Source organism: Heloderma suspectum, chromosome 13 (assembly GCF_057233095.1).
Source record: "Heloderma suspectum isolate Gila_16-S chromosome 13, 16-S_ref, whole genome shotgun sequence".
NCBI classification, from domain to species: Eukaryota; Metazoa; Chordata; class Lepidosauria; order Squamata; family Helodermatidae; genus Heloderma; species Heloderma suspectum.
Window position 1 is genome coordinate 7,144,725 of NC_139470.1, and position 23,679 is coordinate 7,168,403.

Below are 23,679 nucleotides of genomic sequence, written 5' to 3' on the forward strand. Positions count from 1 at the left end.
CATGACCAGGGCAGTGGCAGAAAGTTCAGGCTTTTGTGGTGCAGCTCCACCTCTCCACGAGAGAAGGCACAACACAAACACCAGCTTGCACCAAGGAATCTTGATCTGGTTCCTTCCAATGGCATGCAGAGAACAAAGCCTGCTGAGACAGGGACATCCTGTGCCAATCGATTCAGGTCAGTCTGGGTTTTGCAGAGCACTCTGAGAAAGATTTGAATCTCAAAAGGGGGAGATGGCTGTGCTTAAGGAGGGTGTGCCCCCTCCCTCCCTGGCACCTCCATGAGTTGAGAGGGCTTTGATGGCTTCCTCCCAGGAGGAAGGAAGAGGATGGTTAGGGCATGAAGACCAAGAGAGGAGGATGAGCCATAGCCACAGCGTCTAGGATCCAGGATGGGGTTCCAAACGGAACCCAAGGCTCTTGGGCCAATGTGTCCAGCTGGCCACAGCCTAGCAAGTCCCTCACACTGGCCAGCATCTCAGAGCTCCTCTCAATCCAGTTGGATCATCTAACCAGCATCGGATCCACCAGCCTGAAGGAGATGAGAGGGGGAATCAGAGCCATTTCACAAGCCCTGCTGAAAGACTTAATTCTTCCCCCTCTTCCCTCTCCATTCCTTTTTCCTTGTGTGTCATGTCATCTCAGATTGTAAGCCTGTGGAGGCAGGGACTGTCTTGTTTCACTGATTCTATGTAAGCCACTCCGGGGGCATTTTTGGCAGAGGAGCGAGATAAAAACACTTTGAATAAATACGGCCTCCATGTCGAAACAGAAAGGAGTGCCATCCAGCCTACCTCCCATGATAGGTAGAGACAAACACAGAACCTGATGGCTCTGGACCTCCCCCAAAGTTGCTCCTATCTGAGCTGGCACAGCTCCAAGTAGTATCTGCCTAAGGGAACAACCTAGTGTGTCTACATATCCTGGTCTGCTCAGGGTGTTTCCCTCCTCCTCCTCTTTCCTGGACTGTACCACTTTATAATGCAGGGGAAGGGTTGCATGTTGAGAAGTTCTTCCCCCTCTTCCACACAAATTCCCTGCATTTAGAAAATCAGCATGGCAGGGTCAGGCCTAGCTATCTCCCTGACATATTTTCCTATATGCAGGGAGTCTCCACCTCCCTGGGGGAGGAGCATTCCAACTCTTCTTCCCCTCCCCAGTCTCCCCAGTCACTTGATCAGTTCATGGAGGACAAGTCAATCAGCTGCAATTAGCACAGAAAGCTGAATGGAATGTCAAGAGGCAATATGGCCAGGTGTTGGAGCCAAATAGTAGAGTATGGCCTGGCCTTTCCTTTCCTTTCCTGGGGGTGTCTGGCCAGTGGCTTTTGTTAGTAGAATGTCAGACTCAACAGAGGTTTGGCCTGATCCTATGTTCCTTGAAAGGCAAGTTCTGCAGCAATGTAGTATAACTATAATGGGATGTTTGGTCACAAAAAGAAGGCATGGCTGAAGTCTGAAGTAGTATAGCCCCAACATAGATTTACCACTTCCATCTGTGAGAACTAGGCCTGCGATGAAGAGCAGCTATTACGATATAGCCTGGCTCCAATCCTTTGCACAACCCGCAACAATAACGACAATGCGACAAAATTAAAAACGTAGGATGGGGAGAACAAAATTACAGTTATTGCTAACTATCTCTCCGCACCAGGGCTTCTCATTTCATGTTCCAACGCTTGCTAAACACAAGCCTTGCGTTGCTCTCCTATGGAGCTTAAACAATAACAACAACGTACAACTCAGCTCCACAAAGCTTGTCATGACAGACAGCCAAGTGTGCAGGAAGGAAAGCAACACGGTAGGAGAGGCGCTAAGAGCTATGCTCAGTGCCTGCCCCCACACCTCCAACGTATTACTCAGGATGCTGTAGAAATGCCTTCCAATCGAGTGTGTGGAAAAATGCCAGAAGGGAGGGTAGAATGCCAACATGTGAGAGCTACAAGCAGCACGCCAAATTACCCCCATGTGCTCCAACGTGGAGACCAGCCACGCAGTCGGCTCCAGTCTCTAAGGCTGCCGGTGCAGTGCCACATCGTCCTGGCAACAGTGCCACCAAGATCCAGGTCACATGTCCCAGCAGCATATCATAGGTTATTTAACCCATGATTCGTGGGGAAACACACTGCATGTGAGCTGCGTCCGGGTGCTGTAAACAACCGCCGATTGACCCAATCAGAGGTTGTGAGCATGACATGCAAACCCGGCCATGGCTTGTTGGTAGGTTAAACACTGGGTTGTTTAGCCCCAAACAACCCAGCGGCCTGGGTTCACACATAACACTCACAACCTCCCATTAAGGCCAATCAGAGGTTGTTTACAGAAACTGAAAGTGGCTTGAGCACAGCTGACATGATGTGTGGCCTATCAACGCTCTTTAGGCACAAGGGTCCAAAGTGCAAGTTAGTATTGTACTGGGGCACGGTACAACTAGGGTGTCCATGTGTCCTCTTTTACAAGTAAGCACTCTGAGTAAGGCAGAGAGTGGTGGTGTTGGCATTATCAGCAGCAGGGTTGCTCGGCAGGGTTACTGCTGCTGCTTGGCAGGGCTATCAGTGAGATGGGCCATCAGCGGTACTGTGCTAAGGACCCCCCTCAAGACTGGCACAGGCTCAGAGCACAATCTGTGCCTAAGACACCATGCCTGAGTTATAGGACCAAATGGAATTCTACTGGCCCTGGGTCACCTGACCCCTGCTGAGCTGGTGGCTGCAATATCACTCCCTGGCCACCCTACAACGGTGGCGCTGAAGAGCACCATAAAGCAGGTCAGGAGCTCCCTCTTCTGGCGAGCAATGATGTTGTCAGGGAGTCCAGAGCCAGGTTCTCTAAGAGTGACTCAAGCTGGGACACGGACAGAAGGTGGAATTCTATTGGCTCTGTGTCCCCTGACTCCCGCTGAGCTGGTGGCAGCTGGTGGCTGCACTCTATACGGTGGCACTGAAGACCACCTGCACCAGAACTGAACACCCCCCCACCCCATCTGCAGGCTGACTCAGAATGTGAATGAGGCCCGAAAGGGTCCCCCTGGTGCCTTTCACTACCACAGAAAATGCCCTTATTTTAAACCCCATCACAGGCACAAGGGGCAATTTCTCCCCTGCTGATCTTAAGGGCAACTGGGGGGGGGGGGGATCATGTGGGAGAAGGCACTCCTTAACCATTGCCAGGGAAAAGGGAATCCTAACTGTCTAATGAATCAACTCCTTCTGCTCCAATTTATTCAGCTACTAGTTAAACAAGCTGGGATCAGGAGGCTAAAAGAAGAGGAGGGGTAAAAGCTCTCCAACAACAGTACCATACCCCATAATTATAGTTGCTGCTGTATGTTTTGACAGCCTGTTGAATCAATGGTTTATTCCAAGATAAAAGTGCCATTAAGCAAGAACTTTCCTCTTGCCAGTCTTACATTTCCTTGCTTAATGTTAATTACAGGGTGCTTCCTTCTTTTGTCTTCCCCAGCAATACATAATCCCTCCTTCCTTCGCTTAAGCCTCCGTCTTGCAGAGTGACTTGCTCCCCCAAATGCTGCTATTCTGCTTGGCTCTGCTCACTTCACTGGAGCAATTCACATAGAGGAAGCGTGCTTTGGATCAGCCCACGCCTGCACAACTTTCAGAGCATCTGACCAGCATCCGCGCAATACGACTGGAAGCAAAATTCTGTGCCCAGTTCAGATTCCGACTGACTCATTTTGCACGGTTTAATCTGCTTTCCATTTCCTTTTTTTTTACTGTTTGAATTATTTATTCTGTATCGTAGGGAGAGGCTATGCAGGGCACCGAAGCCTTGCTCTCCCAGCCACTTTATCTCTCTGGCTTCTGAGATTTCACTGGGAACTGCCAACAGCCTTTCCATCACGCTGCCACAACGTTAAGGGCTAGAAACTTGCTTGTAAAGTGGGAAGCAGAGATTTGCACGGAACTAAATTCTGATGCCAATGCCACATTTCGTGGCTTTTCTGCACATCTGTGGCATTTCAGACCCATAGCCAGAAAATCTATTGGGGGGGGGGGGGCATTGTAAGTCAATCTGAAACAGCAGGTACTAGATATAATATTTTTAAAAGTTATTTACTAAAGAAAATTCATACCATGAACATTTAGGGTTTTATTTCCCCCCAATAATTTCCAATGCCTTTGCAAATATTGGCCAGAACACTGGAAGGTAAGAGTTGTTTTTTCTTAACTGAGCAATTCAGTAGGCTATTGTCTCCTTAAAGGTAAAGGGGTCCCCAACCAGTCGTGTCCGACTCTAGGGTGCCGTGCTCATCCCCGTTTCTAAGCCGAACAGCCAGCGCTGTCCGAAGACGTTTCCGTGGTCATGTGGCCGGCATGACTGAACACCGAGGTGCACAGAACGCTGTTACCTTTCCCGCTGAGGCGGTACCTATTTATCTACTTGCAATTTCTTGCTTTCGAACTGCTAGGTTGGCAGAAGCTGGGACTGAAGACGGGAGCTCATTCCGTCACGCAGCACTCGGGTCTTGAACTGCTGACCTTCCAGTCTGCAGTTCAGCGTCTTAACCACTAAGCCACCGTGGCCCCGGTGCTATTGTCTCCTTAGCTCTCCAAAAATAAAAAGCTCTATCTAGAGACCTTTAAAAAGAAGAGAAAGAAAAAGAAGGTGGTGGAGGAGGAAAAGGAGAAGAGGAAGAAAGCTATCCTATAATATCCTTCAATAGGACCAGGGCCTCACTCGAGTGACTGCAGTCCTGAGGCCTACATACAGGCGGACCCCACACTCAACTGGCTGTAGCATCAGTCCAGCACACCCAGACCTTCCTATTGCACTCAACCACTCATGAACAGAACCAGTGCAAGGCACTTTTGGAAAGGATCTTCAGTCCCGCAACAAGTTGCAAGACCTAGGCAAGAACTAAATACGTCTAATGCCAAACACACTTTACTCTGGACAGAAGGGCCATTTAAACAAGAAAACAAAACAATAGTGTCACCTTTTTTAGCAGTTTCCATTTCCTCCTCCGTCCAGCGAGAACTTTCATTCATCTCCAAAGAGGCTGAAAAACAAACAAGAACAAGGTTACAGGGATAAGTGGAGTTGGCCATAGCAAATTGGGGGTGGGGGGCCCCAACTCATCTTTTCTTTGTCCGTCCTTCATTCCTTTGTATGTTCTCAGCCCCACCACTCTCCCTCATCTGGGAGGGAGTGCCTGCCTTGCATGTCGGAGGTCCCAGCTCCAATCCCTGCCATCTCCAGTTAGAGGATTTCGGATGGCACCCAAACTGGGAAAGACACCTGCGAACATCTACAGCTACTGCCAGTGGAAGTAGACAACGCTGAGGAAGCTGGAGCACTAGCCCGAGTCAGTAGAAGGCAGCTTCCCATGTTCATACTAAGCTCCTCACTCCTGATTCTGTGCCTCTTGCACACACAGCCTTCCCAGCTGGGTTCCGAATGCATACTTTCCGCATTGCGGGGAAATGCAGGGGCTTGCGAGAGAACTGCGAAGGGCGAGGGACTGGTGAGGCACTGCCCACTCTGGGTCTGCTGCCGAATGCGTGCTTCCATCCTAAACTGGAGCACTGCCAGTAGAATCTAAGCCACTGAAATACTGCAAAAAAGCAACAGCCTATATCCTCCAAAGGATTTGCAGATTCAGTATGAGAATGGAACATGGAAGTGTGACAAATCACACTTCCCACCCAAACTTGGTTTCTCAAAATCAGGACCAAAACAATGAAATCCAGGATGTTCAGATGAGAAATACAGCTAGCCAAGCCTGAGAAGGAGGAGGAGGAAAGAGAGAAGGGCGCTAGTTATACTCAGCATCATTCCTTTATATACTCTGGGGGCGTGCCTATCTCAGGATGAATCTGCTTGGGACAGGAGAGGCCCTTTTGGAGACATCCTAACTTGCAGAGGCTTGCTTGTTGGGCATGCGGGAAAGGGCTTTCTCCTGTGTTGCTCCCCAAACTCTGGAACACACCCCTTCTGGAGTTATAACTCTCTTTGCATTCAGGGAGGGGGGGTCAAGGCACAGTTTTTTAATTTGGCTTTTAAAATTGTTATGTTTTTAACAGTGGTTTTTAACCTTTTATTACGTTTGTATTTGTTTATTATTCTTATCTTTATTATGTTTGTATTTATTATTCTTATCTTTATTATGTTTGTATTTGTTTATTGTTCTTATCTTGTTTGTATTTGTTTACTATTCTTATATTTGGAATTCTTGCAAACTGCCTTGGCTGCTTACAGAAAGGCAGTATATAAATGCAAAATTGTGGACACAGAGATCATAGCATTTGGACCATCTCCTCCTGTACAAGCCTACTCGCTCTTTAAGATCTCCACATCTCAGCAGTGGCAGAAGAGTGACTGGTTCGGATGCAGAAGAGGGCCTTCTCTGTAGCTGTACTTAGATTATGGAACTCCCCATCTTAGGAGGTCTTTTTCAGCCCCCCTCTCCTAGCTTTCCACTGCCTAGCTGCTTTTATTCCGGCAGGCATTTGACCTGTCTGGTAATGAGCTGTAGTGACTGATCTCTTCATTTTAAGCCTTTTGTGCACATCTTCGGTTTTATTGTGTTTTAAATTTTATGAATGTTTCTGTCACTGTTTTTAACTTGTAAGCTGGCCTGAGCATTTACATTGGAAGAACAGGAATATATCTGCCCCCGCCCCCAATCAATAAACAAATGTTCATGCCAGCTGGAGCGCTGCTGGAGTCTAGTTGCTGGCTAAGGTGAAACAGGTGAGATGCACAGCCCAGAACAAACTGGAGCCACCAGCGGTAAGACCAGAATCTAGACTGGGAGGGAGTGTGTTCCAGCCCCAAATTCCAGATACCTGTTGCTGAAACTGGAACTGGACAAAGTGAAGCCTGGATTGCAGTGGGAAGACGGTTCTGCCCTGTTGACCTGGCGAATGCCAAGCTCCTGGCATTTATGTCAAGTCTGGCCAATCCGGAAGCGGCTGTTGCACACCATTCCTGTGCCTGAAGAGGGCTCTGAGATGTATTTGGTTGCTTACTGCATTTTTACCCTGCTCTTCAAGCCACATAAGGCTCCTAAAGCGGATTACAAAAATTAATAAAGAGGCAGCCCCTGCCTCTAGGCTTTCAGTCTACGAGACACAACACAAAAGGAAAAGGGATTGGGAGGGAGGAGAGGAGGGGATGGGAAGGGAGGAGGGGGGGAAAGCAAAACTCAGGCACTAGCTTTTTATTTCTAACTTGTTATAGGTGTTCTTTCTGGCAGGGAAGACAACACGAGCTGTCTGTGCACACAATGCCAGGTAGCTCACTAGCTAATGTCCCAGAGCCAGGCCACAGGGCTTGTACAGTGGTTGTACCAAGACTTTGGAAGGCCCTCCTGTGTGAAGATCAAGAGGGAACGTTTTATCATTTATGGTGAACTTGTAAAAAAGCTAAAACATTTTGGAAACGAATACAGTCTTTAGCTCAAAGAATATTAAAGACTACTATAGAATTAAAGCCAGAAACTTTTTTTATTGGGACTAACAGATAAACATGTAAAAGAGAAGGGGGGAACCCTCTTTCTCTACATGACAATGGCTGCAAGGTTATTGTATGCACAAAAGGGGAAGAATGAAACAATACCAACTGTGAGCGAGTGGATCACGAAAATGATGGAGCTGGCAGAGATGGCAAAACTTACTATTATAATTGAAGAAGGATCAACAACTAAATTTATGTTAGATTGGAAACCTTTTATAGAATTTGCACAAGAAATAGAGAAGAATAATACCTAAGTATGTGGATTTTGAACTTTGAGATGGTTAATTCTCTTTTTGTTGTTGTTAAAATTAGGAGAGAAATGAGATAATGTCTGTGAACTCAATGTATGATATACAATTAAGATAAGAACTAGAGAATAATAATAAGCATTTGTTGAGTAAGGGGAGCCAAAGGCAAATATCTTACAAGCTTAAGAGATATTTTAGTCTATGTGTATTGTGTGTTTATGTTGTTGTTGTGTCTTGTTTTTCTTCTTTAAAAAAAATAAAAAAAATTATATCAAAGGAAGGCCCTCCTGTGGAAATCCACCAGACCCTCTTTCTCTTTCAGCATGTGCAATAAAGACATGTTTATTGCGATGAGCTTTTAGCATTTAACATTCTGCTGTTTTTATGGGTTGCTGCTTTTAGTTTGATGCATGCGTGATTTTAGTGCTATTGTATTATTATTCTGTAAATCGCTTCATTTGCAGTTATCTTTTTATCGTATACTTTTTTACCTTTTGTAAGCAACTTTGCTTTTAAGAGAAAGTAAGTACAACAGCAACAGGCTTCTTGGTTCCCAGTTAGGGGAAGGACTGTAGCTAAGCGGTAGAACAGGTGCATCGTCTGCAGAAAAGCCCACGTTCAATCCCTGACTGTGATTCCCACCTACAAATTTCTAGCTGTTTGTGTGCTCTGACAAATCAAAGGCTGAAGTCAAGATCTTCCCAGAAGTGGGGATACCATCCACTTTCACATCTCTTCCTCCTGACTTCTCTTGCAAGGAGAGACTGGAGGTAGGCACAGTTGCTATCCCAGCAAGGAACTGTTAGGATGTGGCTTTGCTCTCTATTGAGCCACTGTCAAAGCAGAGGGATCTGAGGGATCTGAGGGATCTCATCCTCCTGGGGACCAAAAGGGCGGCTCCTGCTCGTTCTCCAGTTCCTGCTGTGGAGCGCGCGCGTGTGTGTGTACCTGTGTGTGTGTTTGTGCATGTACATGCACATGAGATTTATTTACTGAGCCATAGGCAAAGCAGAGGAATCTGAGTTCTCATCCTCCTAGGGATAAAAGGGGCAACTCCTGATCTCCAGTTCCTGCTGTAGAGCAAGTGTGTGTGTGTGTGTGAGTGTGTGTTTGTGCATGTACATGCACATCAGATTTATTTTTTTTCGTATTTTTTGTTTCATTTCATGATTTCTATTTTCTATGACATCTTTCCTTACTGGAACGTAGCACACAAGGCAGCTTGAGGCTGCATGTACATTGTGTGTGTGTGTGTCAGAGAGAGAGAGAGAGAGAGAGAGAGAGAGAGAGAGATGTATGTGAGAGCTGTTTGCACTCTTATTTGTTTCTAAATCTTCCATCTTCTACTTGTAGAACATGTCGATTTCTGGACAACCTGAAACCTAGGAGGAGGAAGGCCTTCAACAGCAAACCAACATGAGTCACTCTGAAACACACACACACACACACACTCCAGCAAAGGAAACAGGTTTCCGTTTCAAGGCTGTTACTCTCTAAACAGAGAATAAAAATGTTATTTTGATCACAATGAAAGAAGTTTGGACGGCCTCCTTTATGGAGACAGAAAACAGCCTCTGAGGCTTGATGAAAAGGGGAGAGAAAAGTTGCAACTGATCTGGAAAGATTAAAACAAAACAAAACAGTAACAGGGGGTCATGTAAGAGCCAAGCTGCAATTCCCAAGAACTACAACCTGTTTGGTGTCAAGGGCTTAGGAGGGAGAGGAAGGACTTGCTTCCCCAGCTGACTAGATTGGGTTGCAGCTGGCTCCCCTTGTAAGTCATTAGAGGTCATTTCTCCCCCTCTACAACCTATTCCCAGTAGTGAGGCAAGCTAATACATGCACTGGGGAGAAGATGAAAAGATGAAGGTCACACAAGTTAATGGATACCCCCTCCCAAATCTGCTAACAATGTAAGCTGAGGACAACTCAAAAGAGTCATCCCCCTCCTCCTCAAAATTAAATGCTCTTCCAGTGTTCAACGCAATGCACATACATTGACTTATGACAACTCTGCAAGGTAGGTCAGGTATCACACAGCATATAGCTAACTATGGAACTGGCTACCACAGGATGTGGTGATGGCCACCAATTTGAATGGCTTTAAAAGGGAGTTGGACAAATTCCTGGAGGAAAAGGCTATCTATGGCTACTAGTCCTGATGGCTATATGCTACCTCCAGTACCAGAGGCAGTGAACCTATGTACACCAGTTTCTGGGGAACATGGGCAGGAGTGTACTGTTGTGCTCATGTCCTGCTTGTGGGTTCCTGGTCAACACCTGGTTGGCCACTGCGTGAACAGAATGCTGGACTAGATGGACCCTCGGTCTGATCCAGCAGGGCTCTGCTTATGTTCTTATTATCATCCCCATATTACAGATGAGCCTGAGAGTTAATAGCTTGCCTAAAACCATCCATGTGGAAATGAGCTTTGGCCCAGGTTCTTCCTGTTTCACAACCCATCCTCTTAACAATATTTTTAAAGGCACGTAGATATGGTCTGACTGCCCCCTGAGGGATCCTCATCAGAGAATGACCTAGAGCTCCCTGAACTGAATAGTAGGCAATTTCAAGAAATCTCAGGAGTGATCAGGGGGATCCTACAACCCCCTCGGGATTCAGAGAGCCCCTTCTGATTCAGAGATAGAAGCTGAGCCCATGCCTAGTCCTAGTGCATGGAGGCATCCTGAGGATGGAGGCATCCTGAGGCTGGCTGCCAGGCAAAGAAGCAGAACTCCTTGTGATTAAAGGGCTACTTGTCAGGCTCTCCTCATGAGTAAGAACTTTCCAAGACATCTTTGCATTTCTGAGCAGATGATTGCTGGAACATTTATTCTCCAGCTCCTGGACCTCTGCCCAGCATTCCCTTGCTATCTAGTTCCCCTTTTGGACCTTATGTGCTCTGGCCCGTCGATCTTCTTTAGACCATTTGAGAAAATGCCCAAGCCTTAACTGACCCCTTTGCTGGCTCCTAGTTCCACAGCCTCAGCACACACAGCCTGAAACAGTCAGCACCAATGATCGGGGGCAGTTCCACTCAAAGCTGGGCAGCTTGCCCAAAATACTTGGCCTGGTAAGATCCTCAGCTGCAGGATTCTACCACATGTGGTACCAAATCCTAATCCTCTGCTTAATGATGCCATCTCTATGCCAGCGGGTCTTTCCAATGCCCTGTCCAGTAAAGCTCCCTCATCTCGTCATGTGAGGAGGCCATGCAACATGGGCAGAACTTGGCTTCATGAGACCTTAGGAAGCTGCTGTATAACAAGTCAGATCATTGGTCCATCTAGCTCAGTGCTGTCTACACTGATCCAGGGTTTCAGGCAGGATTTTTTCACAGCCCTATCTGGAGATGGAACCTGGGATTTTCTGCTTGCAAAACATGCTCTACCACTGATATGCTCTACCTTCCTTCAAAACGTAATGGTACTAGACAGGAGGAAAATACAGCAGGCAACTTGAAAATGGCCGACGTTCGCATGCCTACCATCGACGAGAGCTATGTTTTCATTTGCAAATGATTTTCTGCAGTACCACACTGGCTAAGAGTTTGAGCTATGGGCCCAGAGTGAAGTGGGGGTGGATGTGTTTCTTGGTCCAAATCTCACCTCACCCATGAATATTCTCTCAACTCAGACTTTTTTATTCCAATCCCAGTAGAGATTTATTTGTTCGGCTTATGCCACACTTCCTTAGATTGCCCTCAAAGGAAGCATCGCATCTGTCCTTACGACTGACCAAACAGTGCCCATCCCTAAGAGCTGTTCTACGTGATATATAATATTACATGTACTTCCAGTGCAGCGGAAACTGATTCTCCACTGAGTTTTCTTCCACACTCGATCTTGGACTTAGAGTAGAGTTGCAAAAGGTATTGCACTGCAAACTTATTGGATCCCTTAGGTACTGGCCAAATCTAGTCTATGTTGACAGCTCAGTTTGCTGAAGATGTGGAGAGTTAGAAGTTACTCTTACGCATGCAAATGGGAGCTGTAAGGGTGAACTGGGGAGGGGGCGGGGTTGGAAAGATACCAAACAAAGAATCAACTTCACACTTGGCACAATCTGTGAATTCTCCTTTGTTCACTTGGTGCTGGATTACATTCTGGCCCAGTGGAATGCATTTCTCGGCATTCTCCCACCTCATTCCCACCTCATTCTGCTGCATGTGTAGACCAAGCCTGAGGAGACGGAATCCTAAAGCGGGGGAATGGACTGAAGCACTTCAGGCTGCATATGGGGGTAGGGAGTGGGGGGGGGGTTCCACTTTGGAATGCTCCCACACTTATTATCATCTTCCTCTGTTAGCCACCTTTCCATACCCCAACATAGGTTGGTACACAAAGAAGTAGAACAAATCCAGCTATTACCTCCCCGCAAAACTGCAAAGAAAACGGAGCAGATGGCACTGTGCAAACAAACCAGCTGGCTGAAGCGAAGGCCACAGAAGAGATGGGTTTTGCCATCCCCTTTGGAAGGATGATAGAGAGGAAACCCTTGTATTTAAGCACTAGCCTGGTTGCCATGGGTGACCAGGAAGTGCATGCAGGTGAGTGCATGGAATTCTGTGCAGGCGAGTAAGCAGTCTGGCTGAGGAGTGAAGCACTCCATCCCTCCTCTGTGCCGGGTATAGAAACCAAGCGGGCTGCTAACGAAGGAAAGCCTTCTCCCCCCACAACTAACACAGAAATGCACCTCTTTGTCCCTCCTCTGCCAGCCCACAGCAGGCTGGTGAATTATTTTTCTTGCAGGCTAGTAACTTTTGGGGGCTTATTTACAAGGCAGAGGGAGGGAGAAGTTCATTCCACGTCCTCAGAGCAACTTGTCATGACACATGGGATACAATATAAGAGAGGTGTTTCCTGAGATATATGGGACCCAGGCCATAAAGGGCTTTATAGGTAAGCACCAGCACCTTGAATTGAACCTGGAAGAATATCAGCAGACAGTGCAATTGGAACAAAACTAGTTGGACATGTTTGCAATGCCTCACATTGAAAACGAGGCATGCAACAGCATTTTTAACTAGCTGAAGCTTCCAAGTTGTCTTCAAGGGCAGCCCCACATAGAGTACATTACAGTAGTCAAGCCTGGAGATTATCCAAGTGTGCACCACAGTGCTGGCTCCAGGAGGGCCCTTGGGCAAGACACCCTCAATGTGCCCCCTCCCTCGGTGAGTCTACCTTGTTCCCACCATTGTCATCAGCCCCTCCTCCTCCTCCTCCTCATTGCAACCACTTGCTTGCTTGACCGGGAGAGAGCTAGTGAGCAAGGAAGCCATGGCATTTCCTGCTCCTCCTTCTCACCACCACCATCTTCTGGGTCAGAGTGCAAGGCAGGTGAGCAAGCAGGTTGCAGTGGTGAAGAGGAGGAGCAACTCCAGGGGGCTCTTGTCAGACAGCCCCTGCTGGGGTGTGGGCCCTCGGCAGGTGCCCAACCATGTCACCCCTCGATGCCAGCCTTGGAATGCCATAAAGAAAAAAACCCTTTGGCCTTATTCCCTGCTATGCTGATGTTTTTTTTCTGGTTAGTTCTTTGTTTGGTTTTTTACATGGAGGCGCATTTAAATATGGTATCCCAGACCAGCAATCTGAAGTGATACCATGATCCACTCTACCACCTCAGGACTTGACTGCCTCATTGCGCTGGGTATATGTAACAGGCCTTGCAGAATAGTGGCAAGACTGATGTTGCTAAGAAGCAAGAGTGGGAGCTCCACGGATAAAGGTCCTTTTAGCTGAATTTTCCGCTGGCACCCTCTGTCCTTCATGCCAAATGACCTTGAGGCAGGTGCAGGAGGAGAGCTTTGCCAATGATTGCTCACAGCTGCATGTTCCCCTAGGTAAAACTAAACACCTTTCATGAGTGATTGCTAAGGGGGGCGTGTGTATGTTTGTGTAGCAACTGAAGAGGCTGGGAGCTTGTGTTTTCCCATACTGGCCATGAAGGAAGGTCTTTTCCTCCTCCATGACCAGTGTGGAAATGTAGGCTATTAGCCTCTTAGGGGACTGGTAACAGTTTTTTTTGGTAGGCTAGTAACTTCTGTGGGCTTGTTTACAAGGCTGTTTCAAATCGCTAAAGGCAGATCAAGAAACCTGCAAGGCTTCACTTGGCAGCAGCTGGGTTTTTCACTAGGTCTTAGCCAGCAGGTAGTAGCAGACAGAGGACATCTTCAGGCAGCGACATGGCCATCTGAAAAGAAGGCAGGCCGTGACAAACTGGCTGCCATAGGTGACCACTGAGGAGATAATCAGGTAGTGATGTGGGTGACAGACTTTATTTTAAAAAGGAGGGGGGTTGGATGAAGCTGGGAACACTGTAATTTAGATCAGCGTAGATAGATGACTTGTGCGTATTTCATGTACCGTGAAACTGTAAATTGATTGTTGTATGCTTATAATGAATTGAGTATGTATTTTTGTATTACAAAACCTTTTCAATAAAAACATGTTTGTTTGTTTGTTTTTAACGGGGGGTGTTGTAGTAAAGCATTCCCAAAGACAATAATGGTATTAATTTTTTGTGACAGTGGGCATGAAATGTGTCTGACGCACTATGTAGAAGAGAGACATTATGCATGAGTGTTCAGGCTGACAATCAACAAAAACATTTTAAGTCAATTAATCGTCTGCCTTCAATCCAATCAAGTAATTAATCTACTTATTACTAAAACCTCAACATGGGTGCCTTCATAAGGCATCAGAAGGAGTGTTAAGATACCTTGCACTTTAACAACATAAACCCCACCCCCCACCCCCAAGATGCAGCAGCAGCTATCATGCCTTGTTAGGAAGGGCCAGCTTTGAACCTGCAAAACTACAGATTAAAATTCTTACTCAATGATTAACTCTGCTCCTCATCAGTTAATCAACTAAAGCTTTGGTTGATTAATCTACCTATTAAACGGATTAAAGCTGCACTCTGGGTTCGTATATATTCCAGTCCAGCAACAGAAACACAGACAGTTCCCTGGATGAGATTTCTCAGTACTCCAAGGCCCCCAAGTGGTTGAGAGGTGTAAACTCTTCCAAGATTTACAAGAGTGAGATGCAAGTGTGCAGAGGGGCAAAAATGCTTTTCAAGACTATTCTAGCCCCCAAACTTCTCACTCTTTGTCCCACTGAGCATCCCTAAGTTGAGAGAAGAAATACCCCCACCAGCCAAATTATCGTCTATCCTCATAAAAACCTGACTGTACTTTATAACTGACTTTGATTTCTTTGGTATGTGTCCCACTGCAGTTAGAGGTTCCAATGGTGGGCAGGAGAGGTGAGATCATTTTGGTGGTATTTACCCAAACCGTGGGAAATCCTCCCTGGGGAGATCTGTCAGGCCTTCTCTCTTCCTACTTGGAGGTAGGTACTCAAAACTCACCCATTTATACAAGCTTCGGGCTCTTAACAGCATTTTAATATAGCTTATTCTGATGTTGTTTCTGAGGACTTTTAACTGGCTTTCTCTGATGTTAATAAATTTTTATTAGTTGTTTCTATGACTGCACTTGATTTTATTGTATTATTGTTGTTGCTATATTTCTATACCGCCCAATAGCCAAACCTTTGTCAGTGGTTTTGATGTTTGCATCTCTCATTAGCTGCTCTGCATGTGCCTGAGCAGAAAAACAAGATACAGATTTTGGGTTACTGCAGTATTGAAAGATAAGCAGGCACTTTTACTGAATTTAATTAAAGCAGTGAGATTTGAGATTGTTCATAAATGGAAACAGCTGAAGTTCCTCATGTTCTAGACTGGTTAAGAAACTGGTTCACCCTTTACACCAGGGGAGGCCATCTTGTGGCCCTCCTGATGTTGTTGGACTGCATCTTCCATCATCCTTCATCATTGGCTGTGCTGGCCAGGGCTTTACATGGTAAAAGGAATCCACTTGATCAGGCCAAGGGTGCAGCATGGAAGTGTGTATATAGTTAAGAATTTTCTTACTTGTTGGAACCTGTTCATTTGTATTGGCACAGATACTTTAAACAAAACGTCCCCTTAAAGATATTAGCTCCCTAAGTTGTCTCCAATGGATTTAACTTAAGTACTTCCAAACTTATGGGTGGTTGTTAAAACAATGTTCAGTTTTTAATGGGGAAAAAGAGCAACTGGTATGCACATTACTTATTCATTCTATTTAAGGAAGGGACTAATATGTTAAATTGGACTTCAGATCAATCATTTTGTAAGCTACTCATATCTCTATTTACAATCTCGATGCTTCAATTGTAATGATGAAATTAGAATCACTAATTTGATATCTATGTTTCTCTTTTGTTCCCTACCTATTCTGAAAATTGATTAAATTTGTGAGTTTGATGTGTATTATACACCTTCCAGAGTACTAACCACTCAGGATTTAAGATCGGCCAAGGAGGCTTTGCTTGTGGAGCCCTTGAGGAACATGGCACCGAATGGTTGGGGCCTTCTCGATGGTGGCACCCTGTCTATTCCAGTAGAGATTCCACTGTCCACCACATTGTTGTCATTCAGGCATCAGTTAAAGACATATTTATTTGTGCAAGCTGGGGTATAGACAGGTGTTTTATCCGTTTTCCGGTCCTGTAGTGATGGTTTTATTGTATTTTAGTGTGTATTTGTAATTTTAGAGTTAAAATTTTGATGCTATTCATGTGTTGTATTGTTTTCATTTGGGTTGTTAGCTGCCCTGGGCTACTAGCGAGGCAGGGCGGGAGATATAATAGATATAGATATATGGATTCAATACATTAGAATAAAATGTAATCATTGGGAGAAATACGTAACTCTCGCTTTCTTTCACCGCCTGCTCTCCTTTGAATGGGCTCATGCGGCCTGTATATGCAAATCCGCCTTGCTCACCCCACTCCACAGAGATAGCTGGTACCTACCGAGCTCTGAGTTCTGCTGGGGAGCAGCTACCTCCTCGTTGTTGGCTTCGCTGGCCATTGAGCGGGTGATGCGCCCTTTGCGCCGACCCTGGCTGTTGGCAGTTTTGCGCCCTTTGGAAGCGACGGCTTCTTTCTCGTCATTGTCCTCGCCGGACGTATCCTCGTTCTTCTCCCTGAGTGGAAGGAAGAGAAGTTAGCTATCAACTTTCAATGGATTCCTCTCATCCTGGGCTCTGTTTCTTGCCGAGGAGGCACTTTCCCACTTTGTTCTCTCTTTTTCTGCAAAGGGCTGCAGTTTCTCGGCTGCAGCTGTTGAGGGATCCGACAGAGACAGGTTGAACACCAGGGCAGCCAAATCATCTTGGCTTCTCTTCATTTATCTTCCCAAGAGGGGCATGCTGAGAAACACTTCACAGAGCCTAATGCAACAAAGCCAGATGCTCCTGTAAGCCAAGGATTAAGCTCCATTAGAGAAAAGCGAGCGACCTGCCACATCTTCTGCAGAAGTCAAGTGGTGCGTATTTGACTTCCCTGTTAACTGGAGGCCACAGCATGCTCCTGGCCACTACTGCAATGCTCTGGTGCACAAGTGGGAAGGATCAGGCTTAAGGGTCCTTGCACTTGCATGCTGTCTGCACTCCAGCCAGGCAGCCCAACATCTACCACCACCACACCAGCTCAGAGCAGCGCAGCGGTACGGCAGCACAGAACTTGACAGCGTAGCTGCGCCGTGTGAAGCGCTGCACAAACAACGCCTGGGCAGATGCAACAGCAGCCCTACAGGATCACACCAAAGGCCCATTCAGTACAACATCCTGTTTCGCGCAGCAGCCAGCCACCGGAAAGCCCACAAACAGTGTCTGCTTTGGTGTGCTGCAGCAGCAGATTTCTCCCTGGCAATTTTTGTTAAGAAGCATAAACACGTCACCCTTGATAAAGACCTGCCCTGAAATGCCTTTGGAAACATACCAACATGTGCAGCTGCCTGCATGTGTCTTTTTCTATGAAAATCACTGTGTGTGTGTGTGTGTGTGTGTGTGTGTGTGTGTAAGACTACAACAGCGCATGATGCTAGCAGCTCTCTTGAGCTGTCCCCCACTCCAGCCAGAATCATAGGGTTGGAAGGGGCCTACAAGACCATCGAGTCTTTTCTCCACAAGTCTGGAAACAGACCCATCCCTCGCCTCTGCCCTTTCTTAAAAGAATTTTTAAAATTAGTTGACAATATTCATAGTCATAGAAGTCATAGAATCATAGGGTTGGAAGGGGCCTACAAGACCATCAAGTCCACCCCCCTGCTCAATGCACGAAGCCTGATTCCAGGGTGGTCTCCCATCCAAGTGCTAACCAGGGCTGACCATGCTTAGCTTCTGAGATCAGATGAGATCAAGCACATCGAGCCCTTACCTCCCATCCCCAGCTACTGGGATCAACTGGCTCTGAACATGGGAGTTCCCTTTAGCTAAAATGGCCAAGAGCAATTGGTAGCCGCATCTTCTATGCTCCTGTCCAGTCTCCTTCCCAAGCTATCTAAGCCAGTGGCCATCACTACAGGGTTCATCACACAAGGCTGCTTATTTCGCAATTTACCGGGGCTTCTGTTTCCACATTCTAAGCAAGATAATGATCAGCTCTTTACGCAGGCAAGTTCTCCGCAGCCTCGGGGCAAAGAGTGAGCGGTGAAGCAGTAGGTCTCCCAAAGGATTCAAGTATCTCTCTCTCTGCAAAGCAGCATGGTGTGTGTGTGTGTGTGTGTGTGTGTGTGTATGTGTGTGGCTTCATTGCTGTCAGCCGTTTACATGGGGGGGCACCATCTTCTCCCGGCCAGATTTGAGCTCACTTTGAGTCTCCCCTAGCCCAGCCAAGAAAACTCTCCTACTAGCCCAGGTCAACAGACAGACATGCTGGAGGGGGTGGGGGGAAGAGTGTGATTTTCCTGCTCTTCTCAATGGCTTCTTCTTCCCAGGCTGTGGTTATAGTAGAACTGCACATTTACACATAGCCACTAAAGCGGATTTACATTTAAATAGTGGATTATCTCAGGGTTTTTTTTTTCCAGTGGGATAAAGATCAAATACAGCTGGATGTGCCCTGAAGGCTGACGGCGTCATGTAAATGACCCGCAAACGTCCGTGAGTGACCAATCAGGAGCGCACTATAAATGCCTCATATAAAGACAGCCTACATCTTACAGCAGCGAATTTTGTAAGTTAATTATGCACTGCATGAACAAATGAACAAATGTGTCCTAAAGCTACTACCACTCAGTTTCACTGGATGAACTTGAACTGTAGAGTTATTAGAGAGGGGGAAAGAAAATCCTTCTCTGTTTAGATAGGGGATGTCGCAGTGCAGCTCCGGAGCAAAGCCCATGCTCTGCATGCAATAGGCCCCAGCTTCTATTTTCGGCACCTCCCGTTAAAAAGGACCTTGGGTAGCAGGGCTGGACCTGGAATGCTGCTTCCAATCAGAGCAGACAACACGGGGCTACGTAACCCAATAGTCGAACTCAGTATAAGGCAGCTTTGGATGTGAAGGCAGAATCAGGAATGCACACAGCCAGCTTCATGTCTGGATTATTTTATTTAGGAATGGGAACAGTAGTTCACATCACCTGGAGGGCACTAGGTTGGGGAAGGCTGCACTATATAGTGTTCAAAGAGCCACCTGAGATTGGGATTTGGGTCTGAATTCTGCCAGCCAAACTCTGGAGGGTGGAATGCTTCTGTACTGCACCTCGGAGGCTGAGAAGAGGAAGCAGATGAGCAGGTGCTGCGCTGGTAGCTATTTGGTTCCTGGAAGGGAGGAGAAGCGGTCAGACTTACTTTGTCAGTTCCTCTTTGTCATTTTCAGCTTCTGGCTTTTCTTCTTCTTTCTCCATGTCTTTCTCCTTTTCTTTCTCATCTTTCTCGTCCTGGCTGCTACGGGGCATCTGTTGCTGCTGCTGCTGCTGCTGCTGTTGCTGCTGCTGCGAAATGAGGGGGGGAAATAAAACCAATGAACTGGAGCACCTGGATGAAACTAAAGCATCTGGACAATGCCAGGCAGACGAAGTCAGGAAGATTTTTAAGGAGAAAAAACATCACCACATGTAGCCTGAACTTGTAACATTACTGACATTGACTGGGTTCACGCAACATGGTAACCCACAGTCAGTGGTTGAGTGTGAGGTTTTGCTGAACCGTGGGTTGTTCGTTGAACTGTGGACCAGCACGTTGTCTGAACCCAGGGCACTTTCCGCAGGCTGGCTTGTTACCCATGTAGTGTGGCTTATTTTTCTAGAACAAACCACCTTGAGAACCCGTGGTTTGTTGTTGGCTTGTTCAAGGTGCTTAACAAGCCACACTGCATGGTTAACAAGCCAGTCTGCGGAAAATGTCCTGGGTTCAGACAACATGCTAACCCACGGTTCAACAAACAACCACGGTTCAGCAACAACCCACACTCAACCACCGAGTGTGGGTTACTGTGTTGTGTGAACAGCCCCATAGTTCTGTGGCTAACTGCCGTTATTATAAGGCAGATGGGTCTTATTTTATGTATTGGTTTTTAAAATTCCTGTACTGCTTTCCTGAAGCCAACCAACGTGGTTTACAAAAAATTCAGAAAATAAACCATAATCAAATAAAAACATAGTCAAACATTAAAAGGTTATTTGATATTTTAACATGGGTGGGGAACATGTGAGTCTCCAGATGTTGCTAGACAGCAACTCCTACCAGTCCTAGCTATCATAGCCAATGGTGAGGGCTAATGGGAACTGCAGTCCAACTTCTGGAGGGCTACACAGTCTCCTTCCCTGTTGCAAAGTATTTATATGCTGTCTCTCAATACAATTATTTTCAGGGTGGCTTACAAATAAAACAATAAAAACCAGAGCAGAATACAAAAAACCCCAACAATAATGAGATCAAAAGGAAGGGAACGTCTTTACCAAGAGGAATCATGGCACTATACAGTGAATGGACCCATCTCGTTGATCCACTGCTATACGTTATTAAGAAGCTCAGCCATATGATCCCCTGAGATGTTCTGAGGAGGCCTTACTGGTCATTCCGCCATCATTGGAATGTTACCAGTTAGCAGTATATAAGCGGGCCTTCTCAGTGGTGGCACTCATGCTTTGGAACATTCTCCATCAGGTGAGAGGGAGAACGGTGGCAAGTTTTAAACACCTCTTGAAAACACCTATTTCCCTGACTTGTGAGGGACTCTGTTACCAACTTATGTTATTGTTATGCTGTTGTAATGTTTTTAAATGTTCTTAAGTTTTTTAATTATTTATTATTTTGATCTTGTTTATATATTGTCAAGTTGTGTTTTAATGTGAACCACTTAGGAATTTTAATATATTAAGCAGTTGTTGTTGTTGTTGTTGTTGTTCGGTCGTTAAGTCGTGTCCGACTCTTCGTGAACCCATGGACTATAGCATGCCAGGCCTTCCTGTCCTCCGCTCTCTCCCCGACTGTGCTCAAGTTCATATTCGTTGCATCGGTGATGCTATCTAGCCATCTCATCCTCTGCTGTCCCCTTCTCCTTTTGCCTTCAATCTTTCCCAGCATCAGGGTCTTTTCCAGTGAGTATATTAAGCAGTATAGAAGTATTATACACAAACCAACCAACCAGGAGAGGCTCTGTATAAAGGTGTCACACACTAATTTTCTTATGATATTGTCGCAATATTCCAACCAATGCCATGCTGGCTGGAAGATGCTGTGAACGTAGGATTTTTTTCTGTCTAAACATGCATTGGATTGCACCCTAAATATATTAAATCTTAAAATAGTGAAGTCTCTTAATTGGCAGCCTTCAACCTGGAATCGGAAGTAAAGGCTGAATGTTAGGCTAGTATTGCCTTAGCTCTGTGCTCTTTGGTGCCCTGAAACGGACTGCAGTGGCCTGACAGCCATAGGTGGCTTCGGTTGACACCCTTGGGTGGATGCGGTCGCCATAAAACGACAGCTGAACAAGGCTGAAATCAAGATTTAACATATAAATCCTTTGCTCTGGTATGTGCACCCAACATCGCAATTTATCCCAAAGAACAAACATGCACTCAGTCACACACAAACGGATACACGCACAGAATTATTGCCAAACCACCTGCATGGCCAGGAAGAAACAGCGGAAGGTGTTTTAATGTCAGTAAGAGGGAAAATATCTGGGGCCACGTTTGGCTCTGCCATGCTTTTCTAGACGAAGATGGATGAATTAATTAGCTATGCAGTGAAGGGCCAGGGCTATGTGGCATTGTGCAGTGAATTCCCCACCCCACTACCCCGGCCCAGTAACATTCTGCAACAACAGCTTAAGCGAATTTCAGGTTACCCGCATAAGTGTTTTGTCAAGTTTTACATGTTCTTCCTTCAAGGTTCATGTTTACCATTTTGAAGCATTATGGTTCCCTGTCGACAGCTGGTTGGCCGCTGTGTGAACAGAATGCTGGACTAGATGGACCCTTGGTCTGATCCAGCAGGGCTCTTCTTAGGTTCTGACAAGCAGGAGGGCTAAAATGAGGGCAAGGACAGTAAAGGAAGACATGGAGATTTCCCCGAGCTCTTCTCTGCCACCATGAGGGATGGAAACTTGCTTTTACAAAACAAAAGGTGGGTGGGTGATGGTGGAGAAGGTAGTACTTTAAGCCATAATGGGACGAAAGGTGGCATGAACTAGAAGGTAGGGGAAGGTGGGCTACAGCGTGCAAGCTGTTGTGAAAGGAAGGAGGAGACCTCTCCTGCTGCCAAAAAGGAACACGCATCCAGCCTTTTCATCCTATGACCATTTTTTAGGTGCTGGGGTTTTTGTTGGGAATGGCAAACCCAGAGGAGGGTGTGTGCAAATGCTGGGACTACACACACACACACACACACATACACATACACCATGAACATTTACTTCAATCACTGGAAGAAAAAAGGATGGTTTTGGAACAGAGTTCTTCCCCCATCTAACAGTGGACATTATGAGCACACAGTGTAATTATTACTCCCAAAACACTGAGCAAAGATAGGGGCCCAGAGAGGCCAAAGGAATTTGACCTCAACCCTTAAGACCAAGGGGGATACACACACACGCACTTATTTTATTTATTATTTTATTTATTTCATTTCTATGCTGCCCAATAGTGAAAGCTCTCGGGGGGGGGGGGTGTACACACACACACACACACACACCCCTACCTACCATTTCCACCCAACCTTTCAATCTACAATTTCCTAGGTAACTCACATCATCAATAAACTATTAATAAGCATTTGTATGGCATGAGCATTCACACCGCTTCACATGCATTAATTAGTTGTAATCCTTACATCAACTCTGTAAGGCGGGACACTATTATTGTACCAATTTTACAGGTGGGAAGGTTGAGGGTAAGAGAGAGAGGCTTGCTAGGCCACCTGGTGAGAGATTCAAACCAAGGACTTCCCGGTTAATAGCTTAGTCTCTTAGCCACTACGGTACACCTGTTCCCGGCACCTAAAAACATCTAACAATGCAAACAGAAGCAATACAACAAAAGCCAGTGTTGTGTAGCGGTTAGAGTACTGGACTGGGAACCGGGAGATCTGGGTTCAAGACCTCACTTGGCCATGAAGCTCACCGGGTGACTTTGGGCCAATCACTGACTCTCAGCCTAACCTACCTCACAGGGTTGTTTTGAGGATAAAATGGAGAGCAGGAGGGTTATGTCAGCTGTGTTGGGTTTCTTGGGAGTCAAAAAGGTGGGATATAAATGTAATAATAAAATAAACGATTAAAGCCGGTGCCCAGAAGCCACCAGATTTGACCCTGGCAAACAGATGAGGGGAAGGATTTCCACCAACGATAAGGCCTTGTCTGTGGCCGTCCCTCACCTCAGAACTGGGCCTCTGAGGACAATCTTAATGACAGGGCAGGTTTGTATACCCAAGGCCTAGGCAGTTCTAGGCCATAAAGTTCAAAACCATAACTTTGAACTGAGCCCAGAAACAGACTGGTAACTAAGGGTAGTTCTCCAAGCCCTGGCGAGATACACTCATGTCTATGTGTCCCATTTAACAGCCTCGCAGCTATAGTTAGTCCAAGCTAACTGAAGTTTAGGCCTGCA

General features: G+C 46.2%; 1 protein-coding gene across 25 annotated transcripts in view; it reads right to left on the reverse strand.

Moving 5' to 3' along the window:
* Window positions 1-23,679, reverse strand: part of NCOR2 (nuclear receptor corepressor 2) — a 414,582-nt gene that overhangs the window by 97,025 nt on the left and 293,878 nt on the right. For 20 of the 25 annotated variants that reach the window (XM_084819282.1, XM_084819284.1, XM_084819290.1 and 17 more), the window contains 3 exons: window positions 19,418-19,560; window positions 16,593-16,765; window positions 4,955-5,017 (listed from right to left, as the gene is read on the reverse strand). In XM_084819282.1, the coding sequence (XP_084675408.1) occupies window positions 4,955-5,017; window positions 16,593-16,765; window positions 19,418-19,560 (379 nt within the window). The remainder of the gene's footprint in view (window positions 1-4,954; window positions 5,018-16,592; window positions 16,766-19,417; window positions 19,561-23,679) is intronic. The other 5 variants (XM_084819296.1, XM_084819292.1, XM_084819297.1 and 2 more) reach the window with 1 other exon arrangement.